Source organism: Notamacropus eugenii, chromosome 1, assembly GCF_028372415.1.
Source record: "Notamacropus eugenii isolate mMacEug1 chromosome 1, mMacEug1.pri_v2, whole genome shotgun sequence".
NCBI lineage: Eukaryota > Metazoa > Chordata > Mammalia > Diprotodontia > Macropodidae > Notamacropus > Notamacropus eugenii.
The window spans coordinates 340,010,237-340,032,011 of record NC_092872.1 but is presented as its reverse complement, the minus strand read 5'-3'; the positions used below and the strand labels follow the sequence as shown (position 1 = coordinate 340,032,011).

Sequence of the window (21,775 nt, the reverse complement as noted above, 5' to 3'; positions counted from 1 at the left end):
TGTGCACAAAGTTCTCCTGGTTCTGCTTCTTTCACTCAGCATCAGGTCATATAAGTCCTTCCAGGCCTCTCTGAAGTCTTCTTGTTCATTATTTCTTATGGCACAATAGTACTCCATTACATTCATATACCATAATTTATTCAGCCATTCCCCAATTGATGGACATCCCCTTGACTTCCAGTTTTTGGCAACTACATAGAATGCTGCTATAAATATTTTTGTACATGTGGGACCCTTTCCCATTTTTATGATCTCTTGGGGATATAGTCCTAGTAGCGATATTGCTGGGTCAAAGGGTATGCACATTTTTGTAGCCCTTTGGGCATAGTTCCAAATTGCTCTCCAGAATGGTTGGATGCGCTCGCAGCTCCACCAACAATGAATTAGTGTTCCAACTCTCCCACATCCTCTCCAGCATTTATCATTTTCTTGTTCTGTCATGTTTGCCAATCTTATAGGTGTGATGTGGTACCTCAGAGTTGTTTTGATTTGCATCTCTCTAATCAATAGTGATTTAGAGCATTTTTTCATATGATTATAGATAGCTTTAATTTCTTCCTCTGAAAATTGCCTGTTCATATCCTTTGACCATTTATCAATTGGGGAATGACTTGTATGATTATACATTTGGGTCAGTTCTCTATATATTCTAGAAATGAGGCCTTTATCCCTGAGCTTAGCTGTAAAAATTCTTTCCCAATTTACTACATCCTCCGGATTTTGGTTGCATTGGGTTTGGTTGTGCAAAAACTTCTCAGTTTAATGTAATCAAAGTTATCCATTTTGCATTTCATAATGCTTTCTATCTCTCCTTTAGTAAAGAATTCTTCCCTTCTCCATAGATCTGATAAATACACTATTCCTTGCTTCTCCAGTTTATTCATGGTATCAATCTTTATACCTAAATCACGTACCCATTTGGACTTTATTCTTGTGTACGGTGTCAGGTATGGGTCTATGCCTAATTTCCGCCACACTTTTATCCAGTTTTCCCAGCAATTTTTGTCAAACAATGAGTTCTTATTCCAGAAGCTGGGGTCCTTGGGTTTATCAAACAGAAGGTTGCTATATTCCTTGCCTACTGCATCTTGAGTGCCAAGTCTATTCCACTTGTCTAGAAGATGAAAATTGAATGCACAACTCATTCCAGTGGAATATATTGAAGTGAATATATTGAATTGTAGCTTGTTAAATTTCTTCTGAAAAGCAAGCGAAGAGAGTCTGAATACACCCTGGGTAGGTGCTGCTTGAGTTAGTTCAAGTGGCATTTATTAAACATGTATTATGTGCTAGGTGCTGGGGATACCAAACAAGGGGCAAAAACCAGTCCCTGCTCTCAAGGAGTTATCATAATAGGGGAGACAACGTGCAAACAACTATCGCCAAACTATATATAAAGGACGAATTGAGATAGTGCCAGAGGGAAGGCATTAAGATTAAGTAGAAGTAGGAAACAAAGGTTCCTTACAGAAGGTGGGACTTTAGCTGAGACTTAAAGTAAGCTAGGAGGCAGAGATGAGGAGGGAAAAATTCCAGGCATGAGGGGCAGCCAGTGAAAATACATGAAGTTAGGTGGAGCCAAGGTGGCAGAGAAGTAGGAAGAAATGGTGAGTTCCCCGCCCCCACCCCCAACTCCTTGAAGCATCTAGAAAATATCATACTGTATACTAATGGGGAAATCCAAGAAAGTCACTGAGTTATTTTCCCACACCAGTTTGGCACAGGGACGCAGAAAGGTTTGTCTGGGAGTGCATTATGCAGAGGATTCCATAACAGAAAGGCTGTACACCCTAGCTAAGAAGGGCTCCAGATCTACCACAGAGGGGCTAAATCCTATGCTGAGTGTGGGAATAGGTGCCAAATGGTAGCTCTGTTACTACCCAGTGCAAAGCAGGGCTGATCAGAGGTGATGGAAGGGATCTTTGTCTAGGGATGGCTTTCCCTGGATGAGGAATAGCATACCCAGTGTATTAAGAAAAAAGCAAGTTTAGAAGCAAGTAGCAGCTTTGTGACTTGCACCCCAAGTGCAGTCTCAGTTTTAGCCCAGCCTAAAGACTGAAGTTAAATAATCAGGGTAGGAATCCTCGAGCATCTGTAGTCCTGAACCATTAGAGCTTTCCATATGACTGATAGAGACTGAGTCTAGCAATAGTTGACTGTTGGTCAGATACAAACTTACTTGTATACTTCAGGCTAGGGGATCAGTGATTAGACTTTGCTTTAGATTCCACCACTGAAAGCTTTCAGGTCCCCATCCTGAGTTGTCCCTTAGAGCTTGGATAACACAACATTCCATGTCCCCAAGAACAGCAGGACCAGCCTTGACAGTCCCTCCAGAAGTACAGCAATAAAGTTCAAAGCCAGAAAGTAGACTGGAAGAATGAGCCAAAAAAAGAAAAAAAAAAGGATTCCAATATAAAAAGCTATTATGGTAACAGGGATACTTAAAACACAAACCTAAAAGAGAACGACTTCAAAATATATACACATAAAGCTTCAAAAAAAAAAATACAGCTTGGGAATAAATTTAATTAGAATTTCTGGAAGAGATGCAAGAGTTTAAAATGATTTTAATAAATGAAGTACTAAAAGAAATTGTAAAAAGAAATGAGAGCTATGGAAGAAAGAATTGAAAAGGAAATTAATAGCTTGGCACAAGTGGTACAAAGTATCGTCCAAACAACAAATTCTCTGAAAATTAGGATGGACCAAATAGAAGCGAATGACTAGATGAGACGATAAGAAATATTAAAGTCAAAAGACTGAAAAAAACCAGAAGATACTGTGAGGTAGCGGTATTAAACTTTTGGTCTTTAGAATGCAGAATTCCACAGTGCAGTCTGAACCAGGTTAAAATGTCATTGGGAAATGCTTAAGAAAATAAAAATACATTGTAATATAAATAATGTTAATTTGTGAATTTCTAAATCAGTACTTGGCTGAGAGGGACCCATTTCTATTTCAATTGGACACTATTGATTTAAGGTATCTGATAGCAGAAACAACTGACTTGGAAAAAAGATCAAGGGGAAAAAATAAGAATCATTGGACTACTTAAAAGTCTTGACCCCAAAATGAACCAAGACATATTTCAAGAAATCTTAAAACTACTTAGAAAAAAAGAAAAAGCTTAGAACCAGTGGGTAAAGTAGAAATAGAATCCATCAGTCATTTCTCGAAAGAAAGCTCAAAATGAAAACTCTCAGTAACATTATAATCAAAATCTAGAGCTTCTTGAAGAAAAAGTACTGCAAGCAGTCAGAATTCAAGTATAAAGGAACCACAGTCAGGATCACACACAATTTAGCAGCTGCTTCTATAAGGAATGGAGAGCTTGGAATATGATATTCTAGAAAGCAAGAGATACAGGTTTACAACCAAGAATAACATACTTAGCATAACTAAATATAATGCTACAGGGGAAAAAGTGTGTCTTTAATGAAATAGAAGACTTCTAAGCATTCCTGATGAAAAATAGGCCAGAGCTGTGTAGAAACTTTGAAGTGTAAACACCAAAGTTAAGAGAAACATAAAAAAGTAATTTGTTCTTCAGTTTTTTTAAGACTCTATGATCCCATTTGAAGTTTTCTTGGCAAAGGTACTAGAGTAGTTCACCATTTCCTTCAGCTCATTTTATAGTTGAGGAACTGAGGCAGACAGGGTTAAGTGACTTGCCCAGGGTCACACAGCTACCAAGTTTCTATGGCCGATGGGAATTCAGGAAGATGTCTTTCTGACTTCAGACCTGACACTTTATCCACTGCACCATAAAAATGTAAACAATGAATAAACCATAAAAGACTAAACAAGGATAAACTGCTCGCACTCTAAGGAAGCCCTATCATCACCAGAAGTCTTAGAGGGAATCTAAGTAGATAAAAGACTCGGGAGTGGTTCTGATAAAGAAAGGAAGGGAGAAGGAAGGGAAATGGAAGCGAAAAGTATCTATCTCACATAGTTGGCAAGGAATATATAAAATAATTGTATAGAAGTATATCAATATTTGGTATACTATGTCTATATAAGTTTATATAGTATGCAATAGACATAGCTCTTAAAGGCATTCTTTTAGCAGCTTATTACAATCAGTTTTTAATCTTGAGTTGTGGGTAATGTCTGATTTTAATAATATTACATAGTAATTAGCTGCTAAAAACAAAATAAAACAAAAACAAAAATGAGTAAGCAAAGGAAGAAGAACCTGACCGTATATATAACTACTATGGTGTAAATTATTAAGGAGGACTCTAGCAAGAATTTTGCCAGCAAAGACTTAAGAGAGAGATCCCCCTGTGATTGTTGCAGGATAATCTATTCCCTTTACTCTTATGGAGAGGGACAATGGAGGCATCCTTGAACTCCTGGGGGATAACTTCCTCTTGCCATATAACCTGGAAAATTTCAGTTTGTATGAGCAGTGGTCTCCCTACCTTGTAAATCTCTGCTGGAATAGAATCAGCACCAGGTGCTTTGCCACATGAAAGGAGCCAAATGGCCCACAAAACCTCTTCTTCAGTTTGAAGTTCAGCTAAGGAGGGATTGACTTCAACTTGAGGTAGATGGTCAATGACCTCAGCATTGATTGATGATGGTCTGTTGAGAACACTATGGAAGTGTTCAGCCTGTCTCTCTAGGATCATGTCCTTATCACTAATCAATGTGACTCCATCAGCACTGAGTAGTTGTGATGTACCATAGGTTTTTGGTCCATAAATAGCTTTCAGGGAATCATAAAAGCGCTTTGGATTGTTACTATCAGCATAAAACTGAATTTCATCTGCCTTCTTACTGAGCCAGGAATCCTGCATCTCTCTAAACTTTGCTTGTACTTTGCTTTTGATGGAATTAAATGCTGCCTTCTTAGAGGTGGATGAACTGTCCTGCTGGTAAATCTTGTGGAGTTCTCGTTTTTCATTTAGCATCTTCGGAATTTCCCCATCATTTTCATCAAACCAGTCTTGATGTTTGTGAGTATTCTGACCCAGATGAGCAAATGCAGAACTGTACACTAAATTGCTATTTGCTTGTTGTTTGCATTGTTTTATACTTGTGAAACATAGACAGTCTACCTGCATCATGCCAGGAAACTGAATCGCTTCCATTTGAACTGTCTTAGGAAGATTCTGAGGATCACCAGGCAGGATAAGGTACCAGACACTGAAGTCCTTACTCGAGCTGAACTGCCAGGTATTCAAACTATGCTTCAGAGAGCACAACTCCAATGGGCTGGCCACATTGTTTGAAAGCAAAATGTACGCTTGCCAAAAAGACCATTTTATGGAGAACTTGCATGGGGCAGGCGATCACATATTGGCCAGAAGAAACGATACAAGGACACTCTCAAAGTCTCTCTCAAGAACTTTGGATTTGACTGTGCAACATGAGAGATACTGGCTCAGCATGGCGTGCCCACATAAGAAAAGGTGCTGTGCTCTTTGAGCAAAGCAGAATTGAGATAGTATAAAGTAAACACAGGATGTGCAAATTTGGGATATCCACCCCAAATATTCCTACGGACTATCTGTGGTAGAGCATTCTGAGCTCATATTGGTCTGATCAGCCACAGTTGGACACACTGAAATTTCACTTTACAATGGTGATGTCATTTTGGTCCTCTTTGAAGACGAAGGACAAAAACCAACCATGGTGTAAACTAATATCTGGGTTCATTTTCAGAGGAGGATTAATGTGGCAAAAAAGGCCACTCCTACTGTAAAGAGTAATGTCAAATGGCTACGAGCCCAAAAAGAGTTCTTGGAAGAACTTAAAAAGGAATTTAAAAAAATAAAAGAGATAAAGAAAAAATTAGGGAAAAAAAGCAATCCAAGAAAATTATGAAAATAAAGTTAACCAGCTGGAAAAAGAGGTCCAAAATCTTAAGAAAATAACTTTTTGAAAACTAGAATTGGGCAAAAGGAATGATATTGTAAGACAGCAAGAAATAATAAAACTAGAAAAAAAACAAGAGAATCTGAAACATCTCATTAGAAAAAGAACTGATCAAGAGAGAAAACATAAGAATTGTTGGACAAACTGAAATTTATTATCAAAAAACGAATCTGGATACAATATTACAAGAAACTATTAAGGAAAATTGCCCTTTAGTTCTAGAACAAGAGGGTAAAGTAGAAATAGAAAAAAAAAATCTACTCTTCACCTGAAAGAGATCACAGGAGGAAAACTTACAAGAATGTTATAGACAAGACTCAAAACTCCCAAACTAGGGAGAAAATATTGAGAGCAACAAGAAAAAGCCAATTTAAATACTGCATAAATAGTCAGGATTTCACAAGACCTAGCAGCTTTTACAGTAAAAAAAAAACAAAACCCAACACTGTAGGTCTTGGAACACATTTCAAAGAACGTAAGACCTGAGGTTGCGACCAAGAATAATTTACCTAGCAAAGTTGAGTATAATTCTGAATAAAAAAAAAATGGATGTTTGATGAACTGACTTTCAGGTATTTGTGACAAAAAAACTCAATGGAAAATTCGATATAAAAAATCCAGAAGAAATATAAGGAAAACATTAGACTAATTATAAGGCACTCATTAAGGTCAAACTTTTTTACATCTTATATACGAAAATGTTGTAAGTATTCTTGAAACTGTCATCATTACTAGAATATTTTGAAAGAAAGGTTGGGGCTGAGTTGTGTATGATCCCATGATTCTAAAAAACTAAAACTGGGTAAGAAAAGGTAATAGAGAGGAAGCAGATAGGGGTGGAGGGCTGCTAATGTTGCAACCTTACTCTTATTTGAAGAGGAAACAATGTATATACCTGGAAGGGTGTAGATGTCTTCTGGATTCGTGGAGAGGGGAGAGGGACATTTACAAGGGTTTGTAAGATTAAGATTTAAGACAGGGAGGGGGACGGGGAAAGGGAGAGAGGGACTTTTAGAAGGGTGTATAGATTAGGAAAAATTTAAGCAATTATCTAAAATGTCTGACTGAATATTTGGGGAACCATTTGATTAAAAAATGCAAAGCATTTTATTTTAGCTTAATTTAATTTTGTGGTAAGAATGACCTCTTTACGTAGAATTTAGAGTTAAAATAAGGAATTTAAACTGTCAGGCACAATGTCTTTACCAATAAATAGAATATGCCAGATTTCACACCACGTAAAAAAGTATAGATTCCTTATATACACAAATAAAGAGAATAAGTACAAATATCCAGAATATCGTTTTTCTATCAGTATATGTGGTATATAACATAAACGTAATTCTATATATGTATATATTTTATAGAAACATGTTTATATAATTATGTGAGTATAGTATATAATTTTATAAAAGTACACATGGAATAAAGAGAATAATGAATATACACAAAATAGTTCAAAGCTTTTTTGGCGGGACCCTAGATGACATTAACGAGCCCAAATCGAATCCTTAAGTAGTTTTTCTAGGGCCCAGCGCGGGGTGCAGGTAGGAGAAGAGTTGCGAGAAGGCGCATTCCTGCCGCTCCGGACAGGCAGCCGGGGCACTGCGCAGGTGCAGCGGGGGCCGCAGACGGGCGCGCTCGGCCCACAGCGCAGACTTCGCTGCTGGGGAGAGCTGCTGCTTCCTCCGCTGCCAATAAAGTTATTTCCGTGCATGGTCCCAGCCCCCGAAGGGGCCTTGTTTAGCTCTCCCGCCGCCAGGCCCGCCGCCCGCCGGGGCCTCTTGGTCGGAGCGGCCCAGGAAACCAGGGCTCAGCCGGGGCGGACCCGGCAGCGGGAGAGCCGCTGGGGCTCCCGGAGGGTGGGCTGCGGGGCTGAGCGTGGCGTTGGGGGCCAGGGCTGCGGGCGCCGCGGCTCAGGCAGCCCGGTGGCCGCCTCGGGGCGGGGCCGCGCTGTGCGAGCCTATGTCGGCGGCGGCGCTGGGACTCCGGGGCCGGCTTCTCCCCGCGCTCCTTCGGCCGCCGCGGTTCTCTCCGGGCGGCTGCTGGAGCCTCTTAGTCATGGTGCGTGAGTGCGGCAGCGAGGGCGGGCGGGCGGCCTCCGGGCTCCGGGGGAGCTCGCTCGAGGTGCGGGCGCGGGCAGTCCGGGGCGGGGCCGGGGCGTCCGGAGGGCGGGCCCTATCTTCCCCGAAGTCCTCCGGGAGTCCAGTCCGGGTTCCCTTCCGCAGAGTCCGCGTGTCAGGCGCGGGAAGCGCCGCCCCTGTTAGCCTGCGGGTCGGGGCTGGGGTCAGAGTTGGCCGGCCTGGGAGTGAGCGGAGAGCTGGGTGTGACTCCTGCGCCCGGGGCTGGGCCGCTAGGGCCGCTTACGTCCCACGTTCCCCGTCCCCGTCAGTTACTGCGGTCAGGTCAGGACTGATTTGTCCAGGTCTGCTGGCTCCCCAGAGAGACCCGACCCGCCAGCCCCCTCTCCGTAACTAAGTTGGAGGAGCTTTGGAAGTCCGGTTCATGTAGGTTCGGGAGGATCGGAGCACTTGCTGTGAAACTGTTTCCGAACATACTTAAGATTTTTATCAGTTTTATGCCCGTTTTATGACCAGTTTATCAGTGTTATACCTCAGTTGATGTAGAACGTTACGAATTAGAAAGTTCTGTGTGAAAATCCGTGCCTTATAAAAGCAGTTACTTTCTGTGAGTCCGTCTACGTATTTGACATTAGTGATTGGTTATTCAGTGTGGTTCAGTTCACTTGTGGGTTTTTTTTTTAGCATCATTTGAGGGTTAATGTGAATATTGTTTAAGAGATATATACATATACACTTATGCTTACACATATACACACATTTATATGTATATGTCCTTCCATCTGTCTGTCCGTCCATCCATCCATCCATCCATCCATCCATCCATCCATCCATCCATCCATCCATCCATCCATCCATCCATCCATCCATCCATCCATCCATCCATCCCCTTCCTGTCAATGTACTTTCAGTTATCTAAAGCTGTTCTTAAAGTTTTTCCTTTTACTCAGTTAAACAATTGTTCCCCAAACCAGACTTTAACTTATACCACCACCTAGTGGTGAAAAATAACTTAGACGTTGCAGACCTTGTGCTCTTTTACAGAGTATTCAGCAAACTGTTTCTCCATAGCCAACAGAAGGGTAGAGAATGCAGTATACCATCGTGTTTATTGCTTGTTGATTATAAAAAAGAGCATTCCATTATGTAGAACAAAATACCAACATGCCTCCTGCATGTTTGACATGTTTAATGCCTGTTAAAATTATATGATTCCTTAAAACGTGTTAAAACAGTGAGAACTTTGATGATTCTTGGAGTATTCATTTCATTTGAAGAGTAAAATAGGGACACAAATGCTTTCCACTGTCACAGAGAATGTCCCACATAGAGTCCACATGGAAGAGGGATTCTCTGGAGTTATTGTTATTATGTATGAGATGCTCCTGTTTGGAGATAATTGTGTGCTGGTCACTAAATAAGATCCATAGTGTCTCAAGAGAGATTGGCATAACTGTCTTAGGAAAAAACACATGTGTGAAGAATTCCTCTTGTCTAGACTATGTTATAAAGTAAACTAGATAGGTACTAGATAAATGATGAATTGGGCCTAGAATTGAAGAGGAGGAGAGGGATGCATGGTCCTTTAAAAGACATAGATTTTTGTGGATAACTTGTTTCTCATTGTCTAGATGCCTTTCAGTGTCTTTGCCCTTCCAGTCAGTCAGCAAACGTTTATTAGGTGCCTACTGTGTGCCGGGCACTGTGCTAAGCTTTGAAGATACAAAGAACAGAAAATGACAGTCCCTGCTCCCAAGGAGCTCACAGTCATTAGATATAAATATGGGGGAGAAAACATGCAAACAGATGAATACATAAAAAAGAATTGACATTATATGTAGGGCTCTCACCTGTCCATCCTCTCATTTCCACAAAGGAGCGGGGAGATTCTTTTCTTTGAGCTCAAGCTTGTTCTTTTTAATTTTGCAATTCTTTGTTATTTTGTGGTTGTTCATTCCATTTACGTTGTTGTAATCATTGTGTATATTGTTTTCCTGGCTGTGCTTATTTTGCTTTGTATCAATGTTCACGTAAGTCTTTCTATACTTCTCTATATTAATTGGTTCTTCTAGGATAATAATATTCCGTTACATTCACATACCAGTTTATTTAGCCATTCCACAGTCAGTGGAATATCTACTTTGTTTCCAGTTGTACAGTTGCTTTTTAAAAATTATTAATGGCTTTTCTTTTTAAAATACCTACATTTCATAATACATACGGTCCTCTCCTGTCCCCCTCCTAGAGAACTCTCTTTTATGAAAAAGAATTAAAAAGAGGAAAAGAACCTACTTCAGCAAAACTAAGTGACTTATTAATCAACTCTTACATCTTATGCAGTGTTTTACATTAATAGTCCCCCACCTTATATAATGCTTTAATGTTTGCTTTTGAAACACTGGCTGGCTTTTAATCTGTGTTGTTCTGTGAGGGGCAGCTGGGTAGTGCAGTGGAGAGAGCTCTGGGCTTAGAGGTAGAAAGGCTCTTCTTCCTGAGTTCAAATATAACCTCAGATATTTACTAGCTGAGTGATCCTGGGCAAGTCACTTAGCCCTGTTTCCCTCAGTTTTTTCATCTGTAAAATGAACTAGAGAAGGAAATAGCAAACTGTTCCAGCAACTTTGCTGTGACTGAAATGACTGAACAACAAAAATTTTTCTGTGAATACTTAATGCTCCTAGTCATGGAATGCCACAGTCTACAACTAACTTAAATTGTAAGCCATCTAAATTGTAACAAAGATGAGTACGGTAGTGGAGAAAAAGCTTCATTATATCATCAGATCTATCTCTCTATCAATCTGTTATATATCTGATGTATATATATATTTCTGAGATATGTATGTATATGTATGCATATGTATATACATATACGTGTGTGTGTGTGCCTCAATCAGAAAGAATTGTGCAGAAGTGATTGTAGAGGATGTCTTGGCAGAGAGGTATAACCAGAAAAGGAGGTGACTCAGTCATGTACCTACACTAAAGCAAAGGATAACTGATGAACAGTTCTCATACTTCATTGGTATCCATGCAGTTATAAGAGTGGGTGGGCGCCTTCTAGAGAATTTGCAGGTGGACATAAGAAGTAGACAGGATGAAAAGACCTGGGTGAATTGTGTTGTAAAAAGAAAAAGAACAGACCCATCACAATATATCATTTAAGTGTACTATTTAGTTGAAACGTCTCAGGTAAGAACCCATGTATTGTTTTCTGTATTAATTTTTTCCAGGTGACATTTTTTTCCCCAGATTTATTAATTTATTTGTTTTCAGTTTTCAACAATCACTTCCATAAGTTTCAAATTTACTCCTCCCTCCCTAAGACAGCATGCAATCTCATATGGGTTCTATACATACATTCCTATTAAATACGTTTTCACATTATTCATATTGCATAAAAGAATTAAAGTGAATGGGAGAAACCGTGAGAAAAACAACAAAAAAAACATAGCAAAGGAGAAAATAGTCTGCTTCCTTCTATGTTCCCTCCCCATAGTTTTTTCTCTGGTTATGGATGGCATTTTGCATCATGAGTTCTTTGGAAATATTTTAGGTCCTTGCATTACTGTGAAGGGCTAAGTCTATCAGAAACAGTCCTTGCACACTGTAACTGTTACTGTGTATAATGTTCTCCTGATTCTGCTCACTTCACTCAGCATCAGTTCATATATAAGTCTTTCCAGGTTTTTCTGAAGTCTGCCTGTTCATCATTTCTTATAGCACAACAGTATTCCACCACATTCATATACATGACTTGTTTAGCCATTCCCCAGTTGATGAGCATCCCCTCAATTTCCATTTCTTGACCACCACAAAAAGAGCTGCTATAAGTATTTTTGTACATGTGGGTCCTTTTCTCATTTTATGATCTCTTTGGGATATAGACCTAGACGCGCTATTGCTGAGTCAAGATATGCACATTTTTATAGCACATAGTTCCAAATTGCTCTCCAGAATGTTTGGATTGACTCACAGCTCCACCAGCAATGAATTAGTGTTCCAGCTCTCCTACATCTTCTCCAACATTTATCATTTTCCTGTTCTGTCATGTTAACCAATCTGACAGGCATGATGTGGTACCTCAGAGTTGTTTTGATTTACATTTCTCTAATCAATAGTGATTTAGAGCATTTTTTCATATGACTATAGATGGCTTTAATTTCTTCCTCTGAAAACTGCCTGGTCATATCCTCTGACCATTTATCAAGTGGGGAATAGCTTGTATTCTTGTAAATGTGACTCAGTTCACTATATATTTTAGAAATGGGTCCTTTTTCACAGACACTAGTTGTAAAAATTCTTTCCTGGTTTTCTGCTTTCCTCCTAATCTTTGTTGCTTTGGCTTTGTGGAAAAACTTTTCAACTTAATGTAGTTAAAATTATCCATTTTGTATTTCATAATGTTCTCTATATTGTTTGGTCATAAATTTCTCCATTCTCCATAAATCTGACAAATACACTATCCCTTCCTCCCTTAATTTGTTTATAGTATCAGCCTTTACACCTAGATCGTGTACCAATTTGGACTTTATTATGGTGTGCTGTGTCAGGCATTGGTCTATGCCCATTTTCCACCACACTATTTTCCAGTTTTTCCAGCAGTTTTTTTTCAATGAGTTCTTATCCCATCTAGGTGACATTGTTAAAGTATTTACAGTTGCTATATTGTTTACCTCCTCTGGTGTTTCATTGGGCATGGAGAGGACGTTGGGAACTCAAAGGCTATTCTAGTGGAGTATAAGCTCTAATATTTAAAAAACTTCAAGTTGGAAAGGCTCTGAGTATGCTTTTACAGCTTCACTTTATAGCTTTTGTGTAAGGACTAGGTTGGCTAAATCTAGAGATGCACACACTTGGTGGTTGGCCAGTGAGTGGTGAATTTTTTTGGTCATAGTAAGTCGTAAAGACCTGCTAGTAAATCTTTGCAGAGTGCTTCAATGGGAGGGGAACTCACTGCAGGAAATCATAGATACTTCAGGTATTGTGCATGAATGATGAACTTGTGCCACCTACATCATTTGTTTGTAGTACTGTGGCTTGTTAGCTGTGATAAAACAAAAGGTCTGTGAATTCAGAACTTATTACTACTACTTTCTTCTAAGAAGGAAAAGTTAAGTAATTACTTAACTTCCTCTTCTGACAGTAAATCAGAGACAGAACTTTTAGTTCCAGACTTTGTGAAGGCTGGTCCTCTTCACTCTGTCATGACTGCCTCTCATGTTCTCTAATAAAAATAATTGCTCAATATTTGGAGAAGTGGCAGGTTTGTTACCATGCATACTACTGCTGCTGTGGCTGTGCTTGAATTGTGACCCTTTTAGCTTTAGATGGAGAAAATCTTGTAAGTCAGTTAACAAAATTACTGCCTGCCAGGGATTGAGCTGAATTCTGGGAAGTCAGAAAGTGGCAAAAATAAAATCACTGCTTTCAGGGAACTCACATCTTGATGGGGGAGACAATATGCAAACAATTATGTGTGTACAACACATCTATGTATATATATGTGTATATACACATACACACATATGTAGTGAAAATGGAAGGTAATGTCAGAGAGAAGTCACTAGCAGTGGAAGGGAGGGGGTGACTGGGAAAGACCTTTTGCAGAAGGTGGGATTCAAGCTGAATGTAAAAGGAAGTCAGAGAATCCAGAAGGCAGAAGTGAGGAATGAGAACATTGCAGGCATGAGAACTGTAGATGGGAGATGAAATGTTGTCTACAAGAAATGTCCATGTAATAGATTTGTAGATTGTGTGGAGGGGAGTAAAGTGTAAGATGACTGGAAAGAGAGGAAAGGGCTAGGTTGTCAAGGATTTTCAAAGCTAAATACAGGATTTTTTATTTGATCCTTGAGTTAATAGGACACCACTAGTTTTTGACTAAGGGAGTGACATGGTGAGACCTGTGCTTTAGGAAGCTCACTTTGGCAGCTGAGTGGAGGATGGACAGGAGTTGGGAGAGGCTTGAGGCAGGGAGACCAACCAGTGTGCTTAGTGTAGTAGTTTAGGTCTGAGTTGATAAGGACCTGCACCAAGGTGGTGGCAGGATGAGTGGAAAGGAGGGGACATAAATGAGAGGTGTTGTGGAGGAAGAAAAAATAATACTTTTCAACAGATTGGATATGTGGCATGAGTTCTGTAAGAGAGGAGGTGAAAATGATACAGGGTTTGGGAGCTGGCATCAGGGATATCAAAACTCAAATAGAAACAGGGGCCACTAGTCTATACATAAGGGTCCCTTATGCATGAGGGCTGCATATTTACTCAGAAAACCACATATTAATGTCATCCATGTTCTATTATATTTTTATATTACTATTTTCCAATTATATTTTAATCTGGTTGGGGCATGTTTGACACCGCTGACCTGGATGACTGGGAGAATCGTGGTGCTCTGGACAAGAAAAGGAAATTGGAAAGAGAGGAGGATTTCTAAGGAAAGATCATAAATTCTGTTTTAACCTGTTGATTTTGAGATGTCTGTAAGGTATCCAGCTAGAGGGAGGGATCTCTGATTCTTGGTCCCAGGTGGTTTCTCAAAATTGAGTGGCAATATACAAAGTACATTCATCCCCACTCTGGGAAAAAAAATTGAGCATGTATTTTGATGAGAATGGATATGCTATGGGTAATACTTTTATAAAGTAAACAGGTAACTTCTGAAAGACCCTGATTTAGGTTTCAGCCACTTCCTACTTGCATCTTTTTGTAACATTTTTCAGTATCTTTAAAATAAATAAAAATCCATTTTTATTGATAACTTTTATTTTCTGCCCCCTCTTAGAGAGTGAGCCCTTATAACAGAAGTTTTTCAGAAACAAGAAGAGAAAACAAAATTCAGCAAACCAATCAACACATTGCACAAATATCACTTTCTATTGGGACACATCTGTGGACTCCTACCTCTACACAAGATCGGGACAGGGAGAGATACCTTAGCAGAACTCTTCTTCAGGGCCAGCTTGTTTTGTATAATTTTGTGATGTTCAGTTTGTTGTGGTTGTTCTTTCCAGTTTCATCATTGTCGTCCTTGTATACATTGTTACCCTAGCTCTACTTAGTCATTTTGCACCATTTTATGTGTTTTTCCATGCTTTTATGTATTCATTGTGTTTGTCATTTCACACAGCACAGGGATGTTCTGTTTCATTCTTGCAACCACAATGTGTTTAGCTTTTTCCCAGTCAAAGATCATTTACTTTGCTTCTAGTCCTTTGCTGCCACAAAAAGCAGCACCTTTAACATCAAATCAAATGGTGGAACTTTGTGTCCTTAGTGTCATATTGTTTTTATTGATAAATCCCCTTCTGTCCCACCTTCTAGAACATATATATGTTTCCCTTATCAACTTGCTTTGAGGAAGAATAGGAGACATTCTTGTTAAGGTATAAATGAGTGATAGGAATTTAGCAGGTCTGAATTTAAAGGAAGAGACTCAGTTGTGAAATATCACTCATCAATGAGTCAGTAGAAGAAGAATTTTTTTGAGTAGGAGGGTCTTTTGTGTCCCTTGAAATTGTGTCCTATCATGGAATACTTAGTTTGCCTATTTGAAAGATAAATCACATATGAATTCATCTTGCTTTTGGCCCATATACTTTTTGGGAAGTAGTGCTGAATGCTTGTGAAAGAGCAAATTACTAAGAATTATTTTCATGCATAAGAGTATCCTTTTATGTATTAGAGAATACTGTTATTTTCTTTTTTTAAATTTTTATGTATTTTGAACTACAGTACAATAAGATTAAAAAAGAACATTTCCACATATACCGCACAACATAAAAAAAGGATTCAAGATAAACCTATGAATTTCCATTTCACACTGTTTACTTTTTTTGAAAAACTATGTAATAGATACTACATATCGTTTTCAGTCACTGTGCTTTTCTGTGCTTCGCTTTAAGTTTTCTTTTGTTCTCTTCTCTATACTTAAACTTTTTTTCTCCCTCCCTCCTTGCCCTTCTGTTTACCAGTTCTTTCTCTAGATGTGGATAGCATCTTCCTTCATGGATCCTTTGAAGTTGATTTGAATATTTATGATACTCAAAATGACATAGTCATTCAAAGTTGTTCTTTGAACAATATTGCTGTTACTATTTACAACATTCTCTTGGTTCTGCTCATTTCACTCTTCTTTGTTTCATGCAATTCTCCCCATGAAAATCAACCGTCTCATCATTTCTTATGGCACAGTAGCAGTCCATTACAATCATGTGCTACAACTTATTCAACCATTCCCCAACTGATGGGCATCCCCTTAATTTCCAGTTCTTTGCCACTACAAAAAGAGCTTTTGTAAATATTTTAGAATATATAAGTTCTTTTCCTGTTCCCCTCATCACTCTGGGAAACAGATCTAACAGTGGTATTGCTGTAACTCTGGGCATAATTCCAGATTGCTTTCCAAAATGGTTGGATTAGTTCACAGTTCCACCAACCATGAATTAGTGTTCCAGTTTTTCCCCATCCCCTCCAACATTTGTTGTTCTCTCTTTCTGTCATTTTAGCCAATCTGATAGGTGTTAAGTTAATATCTCAAAATGGTTTAAATTTTCATTTCTGTAATCAGTAGTGATTTAAAGACTATATATAATTTTGATTTCTTCATTGAAAAACTGCCTGGTCATATCTTTTGACCATTTATCAATTGGGGAGTGGTTCATGTTTGATATTATTATTTTTAAAGCTTCTTAGTTTGACTGAACATGAATCTTTAAATAAAACTTTCGTATAATGTCAATACAAAGTGCTATAAATTTGACTGGTAAATTAAAGGCATAGCCAGTTTCTCATTTGGTTATATTTCTTCTCTCTTATTAGTCGGCAGAGTCTCATTGGTTAACAACAGAAGAAAGGAATCAAGTTATATGTGACCTCAAAGCTGCAGGATGGTCAGAATTAAGCGAAAGAGATGCTCTATATAAAGAATTTTGTTTCAAAAATTTTAATCAGGTAAGTTTAGGTGTTATATTTTTGTCATCTTGCACTGTGAATATTTCAAATGCTGTTGGTCTTCACAACATATACTGGTGGGGATGTAATTGGGAAATCTCCTCTTGGGGAACGAGTCAAAATTAGTCTTTAAGTTAGTATGAAAGCCAAAACTGTGCTGGGTCAGTTCTCTTGGACGATCCATCCAGTAGGATTCCTAGTAGGAAACAAGGAGCAGCAATAGAGAGTCAAGTTGGGGAGATAATTCAGATCACAAGGAGTGTGGAAGAGCTGGCTCTTATTTAACCTACTTTCCAAAGTTTTGATCTTTTTTGGAGGCTGTGTTCCTTCCTTAATCTCATTTGTCACTGACTTGTTGGCATTTTTGTAGACTGAAAACATTGTATTCCTTCTCAGCTCATTCGTTTATCAAGCATTTATTAAGGGCTTCCTAAGTGCCAGACAGTGTACTAAGTATTGGATATACAAAGATAAAAATTTAAAACCATTGCTGTCCTCATAGATAAGTAAATGTAGAATATATACAGAGTGAATGCAAATAGCTGATTGGTTAGGCTTTGGGCCTAGTTGGCCGGCCTCCCATGTTCTCCATCCTGAGTCAAGATCTCTTCTTCAAAACCCCATGCTAGACTCATCTGAGTTCTTTACTTCCATTGTTTCTTATTATCCATCCTGTAATCTACTTTTCCTATTTGCTCAAATTTCCCTCCATGTAATTGTTCCTTTACCATCTCTTAATCTTCTTCCAGGTTTTTTTGGTATTAGAGTTCCCTTGTCCTTCCAAGCTCAAAAACTCTACCTTGAGCAGTTCTTTAACTTTTTATTTGGCAGTTAGATGATACAGGGTATAAAAGTAATGGGCTTGGAGTCAGGAAGACCTGAATTCAAATTTAGTTCATACTAGCTGTGTGACCCTGGACAAATCACTTAACCTCTATTTGCATCTGTAAAATGGAAATGATAGTGTCTGTCTCCTGTCATATCAGATACTGTTCTTAGCATAGTACCTGGTACATAGTAAGGCTATATAAATGTAAGCCACTATTACCATTATTATTATGATTTTTGAGACAATTTTTGCTTTTTTTCCTCTTTGTATGTATAATGCTCACGATATCCTTTGACTCAGCTCACAAAAGAGAGAATCGATACTGTTATGTTATGAAATCTATTACATATATATTCAGTTACTTTTATGTCTTTCTAACACAAAACAAATAAAAATATTTGTGTAAGAGGCCAAGGACTTCATTCATTTAAGTCACTTAATATAATTCCTAATGCCACCAGGTAAAAATAGGTAAGAAAAAATGTTCTTGATGAGGATGCTAGTTAGTGATACCTGCTTTAAAGGTATACTCTTACTGTATTCTTGGCCCCTCCCCCATCTCATTTTCCTGGTTATTACAGCCTGTTTGGATAAGCTATGATGGAGATCTTAATTGTGTCTTACTCTTGACTTTTTGGTGTGAGACTTACCCCTTGAAGTTACTACTAATTCATGTTATCGTGAATGTTTTTCACTGTCATGGAACTTGGCATCTGGTCACCAGGAGCAGTTCATCAGCAGTAAATTAGGAGTTGGGCATTGTGTTTTCAAAGTTTTTTGGCTTTTGCATGTACTTGTACCATGAAGAGTTTTGAATAGACTTGATCCTGTGACAGTGCATTTGAGGATTGTGACCCAAGATGTCTGTTGGTAAGTTACTGCTTTTCCATAGTTCTTTAGCTTGTGCTAAGCTTTAAAAATCCACCACCACCACCACCACAAAAACCAAAACCCTGAAGGAAAAAAAGAAAGTAAAACTTCATTTAACCAGAATCCAAGGGAGTGGAACATTTAATTAGCCAGAATCCTTTTCTTCACTGAATTTTTAGGAAGAAGAGGCAAATTCCAAGAATCCAAATCAAGATCAGAGATTTGGTAAAGAAGTTGGCTTTAACAATAAACAAACTTCAACGGTACATCTTGGTGTTAGCATCTCTGTCTTACACTTTGTATGCATATGGGATTCTGCAGTGATAACTGATGTCCAGAATATTGACTTCAGGGCTTTGCAAAAAATGATTGTTATGTAGAATATACTGGCTAAAAGGCCGAAAACTAGACGAATATTTTAGAAACATTTTCAACAACAAAACTTTTTTTTCAGGTTAATTAGGAACCATCAAGCCCCTGTACCTTAAGCATTTTTGATACTTAAATTTTTACATCTATATGATAGTATTATTTTCCTATACCATTAAGATAAATGGGTTACAAAATAAAATTGCATTTAGCTTTCTGACTACTAAGGTTTTGAACAATATTTTGGATCAATTTTTTAAAATAAAATTTTATTGATTTTTTTTTACATTGCATAAATTTGCCCCTGTACTTCTCCTGCCTGCTCCCCAAAAGCTATCCCTTATAATAATTTTTTTTTTTTTAAGAAAAGAAAGAGGAAGGAAAGGAAAAAAATTAGCAAAGCTGATCAATACATTGAAAAAATCTGACAGTATATTGAGTGTTCATATACTATGGGCCTCCCACCTCTACAAAGGATAGGAGGTGATATCTTTTCTCATCACTTCCTTGGGGCCAAATTTATTATTTAAAATTTTACATCTTTCTTTTTTCGTTGTTTTGTGGTGATTTTTCTCTTCATTTACATTGTTGTGTTCATTGTGTACATTGTTTTCTCACCTCTACTCACTTCACTCTGCGTTAGTTCATGTAAGTCTTTCCATGTTTCTTATTTGTTTACATTTGTTATTTCTTCTAGCACGGTAATATTCCAATTCATTCATGTTCCACAATTCAAGCATTCCCCAGTCAATAGGTATCTATTTTGTTCTTTGCTACCATAAAAAGTTCAGTTATGAATATTTCAGTGTACAGTAAATGAAGCCTTTTTTTTAATCAGTGACCTGCTTGGGATATTTTTGGGGTCTGTTTGAGTCAAAGGGTATAGACATTTTAGCTACTTGCATAATTTCAATTTATTTTACAAATGGTTGTACTACTTCACAGCTGTATCAGCAGTATGTTATGTGGGTGTCTTTCCAGTACCCCTGCAACATTACTTATTTCCATCTTTTTTCATCTTAGCCAATTTGCTGGGTGTGGTGAAACTTTAGAATTATTTTGATTTGTATTTTTCTTATTATTAGTATCTTGGAGAATTTTTTTTGAAAATAAATTTTTATTGATGTCTTTTGTTTTTTGATATCATCATACTTTCCTCTAGTACCTTTCCCCTTTCCAGACAGCTATCTCATATAACAAATATTTTTTAAAGACAAAAAAAGAAATAGGAAAAAAAGTCAACATAGCTAATTGATACGTAGAAAAAGTCTGAAAATGTGTGTAATTGTACAACAAGTATGGACCTTCTCCCTCTGCAAAGGAATGGGGTGAAGTTCTCTTCTCATACTTCTTCATTTGAATTATGCTTATTCTTTGTAATTTTGCAACATTCACTTCTGATCTGTATTTTTTTGTGGTGGTTCTTTCTATTTACGTTGGTGTAGTGACTACGTACATTTTTATTCTTGGCTCTGCTTACTTCACTCTGCATTAGTTCTTATAAATCTTTCTATGCTTCTCTGTATTTATATCACATTTGTCATTTTTTATAGCATAATGGTAATTCCACTGCATTCATGTGCCACAGTTTGTTCAATCATCCCCCAGTCAACAGGTGTCTATTTTTATTAGTGATTCTTTGATATCATGATGTTACAAAAACTGCTTCTGAAAATATTTTGGCATAAACAAGAACTTTGTTTTTATCAATAGCCTCCTTGGGGTATAAGCCTAGTAATGGAATCTCTGGGTCAAAAGGTATGGGCATTTTATTTGCACTGTATTTGAATATTTTCAAATTGTTTTCCAAAATGGGTGTACTGATTTGTAGCCCCACCAGTGAGGCAGTAGTGGATTTCCAGTCTTTGCCATTTCTGCCAATTTGCTTAATGTGAAGTGAAACTTCAGAGCTGTTTTCCTTTGAATTCCCCTTATTATTAGTGATTTGGAGCATTCTTTAATACTGTTGCTAATAGTTTGTAATTCTCTTAAAAACTATTTTTAAAGATAATTTTTGATAGTTCATAAGGATTTGGTTTTCTGTCTGGAAGTTGCGGTCTCTGATGTGATTATTTTTAAAGGCTCTGCATTCACTTTGAAGACCAGATGAGGACAAACTTGAATCTAAGTGTCAGTTATAGATGTGTTGAGTAGTCATTGTACTTTAAGGAGCTCCTCTTAGCCTTTGCCGTTAGTACTAGAGCAATGAATTGCAAAAAATTATACTGTATTTTGAGAACAGTGAAGAGCATAGTATGCTATAATAAAAATAAAACATTGTGATCTGATGACATGGTAACTAGCAATTGAAATGCTTAGAATGCCTGGTCCCAAAGGTGCTTGGCTTTTGTAAATGAGTTAGGATTTTCTGGTCATCTAGAAATATATAAAGGATAAAGCCCTGTAGTTATCATATAAATCTACTTTTAGGTGATTAGCAACTGCAGGGAGTATATATTGGAAAAATTTTAATGGGCATGGATTTAAAAAGGTTGAAAGTGGCTACCTTTTCACAGCAACATTTTGAGAAGCTAATACTATGGGAAGCTGGTAATTAACATCTTAAAAGTTGGTAGTCTTTAAAAGTAGTAGACAGCTCTGAAACAGTTATCAGAATTGACTTGATGTTTATGTTTTGGCCTTATTTCGTATGTGTAAAATATCTCTTTGATATGAGAAACCATATATAGAATATGTATGACATTCTACTAGAAATTCTAAAACACAAAAAAGGATTGGTGAGACATTAAGTGTAAAATTCTATCTAAGGAGCACTTACCTCA

General features: G+C 37.8%; 1 protein-coding gene across 4 annotated transcripts in view; it reads left to right on the top strand.

Annotated features, from left to right (window-relative positions):
- The first annotated feature begins 6,982 nt into the window (after positions 1-6,982).
- The window catches only part of PCBD2 (pterin-4 alpha-carbinolamine dehydratase 2), a 53,398-nt gene continuing 38,605 nt past the window's right edge, over positions 6,983-21,775 (top strand). Inside the window, exons 1-2 of one of the 4 annotated variants that reach the window (XM_072629902.1) lie at positions 6,983-7,953; positions 16,793-16,924. In XM_072629902.1, the coding sequence (XP_072486003.1) occupies positions 7,855-7,953; positions 16,793-16,924 (231 nt within the window). In that variant the 5' untranslated portion in view covers positions 6,983-7,854. Of the gene's footprint in view, positions 7,954-16,792; positions 16,925-20,714; positions 20,751-21,775 lie in introns of those variants that run through there. The other 3 variants (XM_072629903.1, XM_072629905.1, XM_072629904.1) reach the window with 3 other exon arrangements.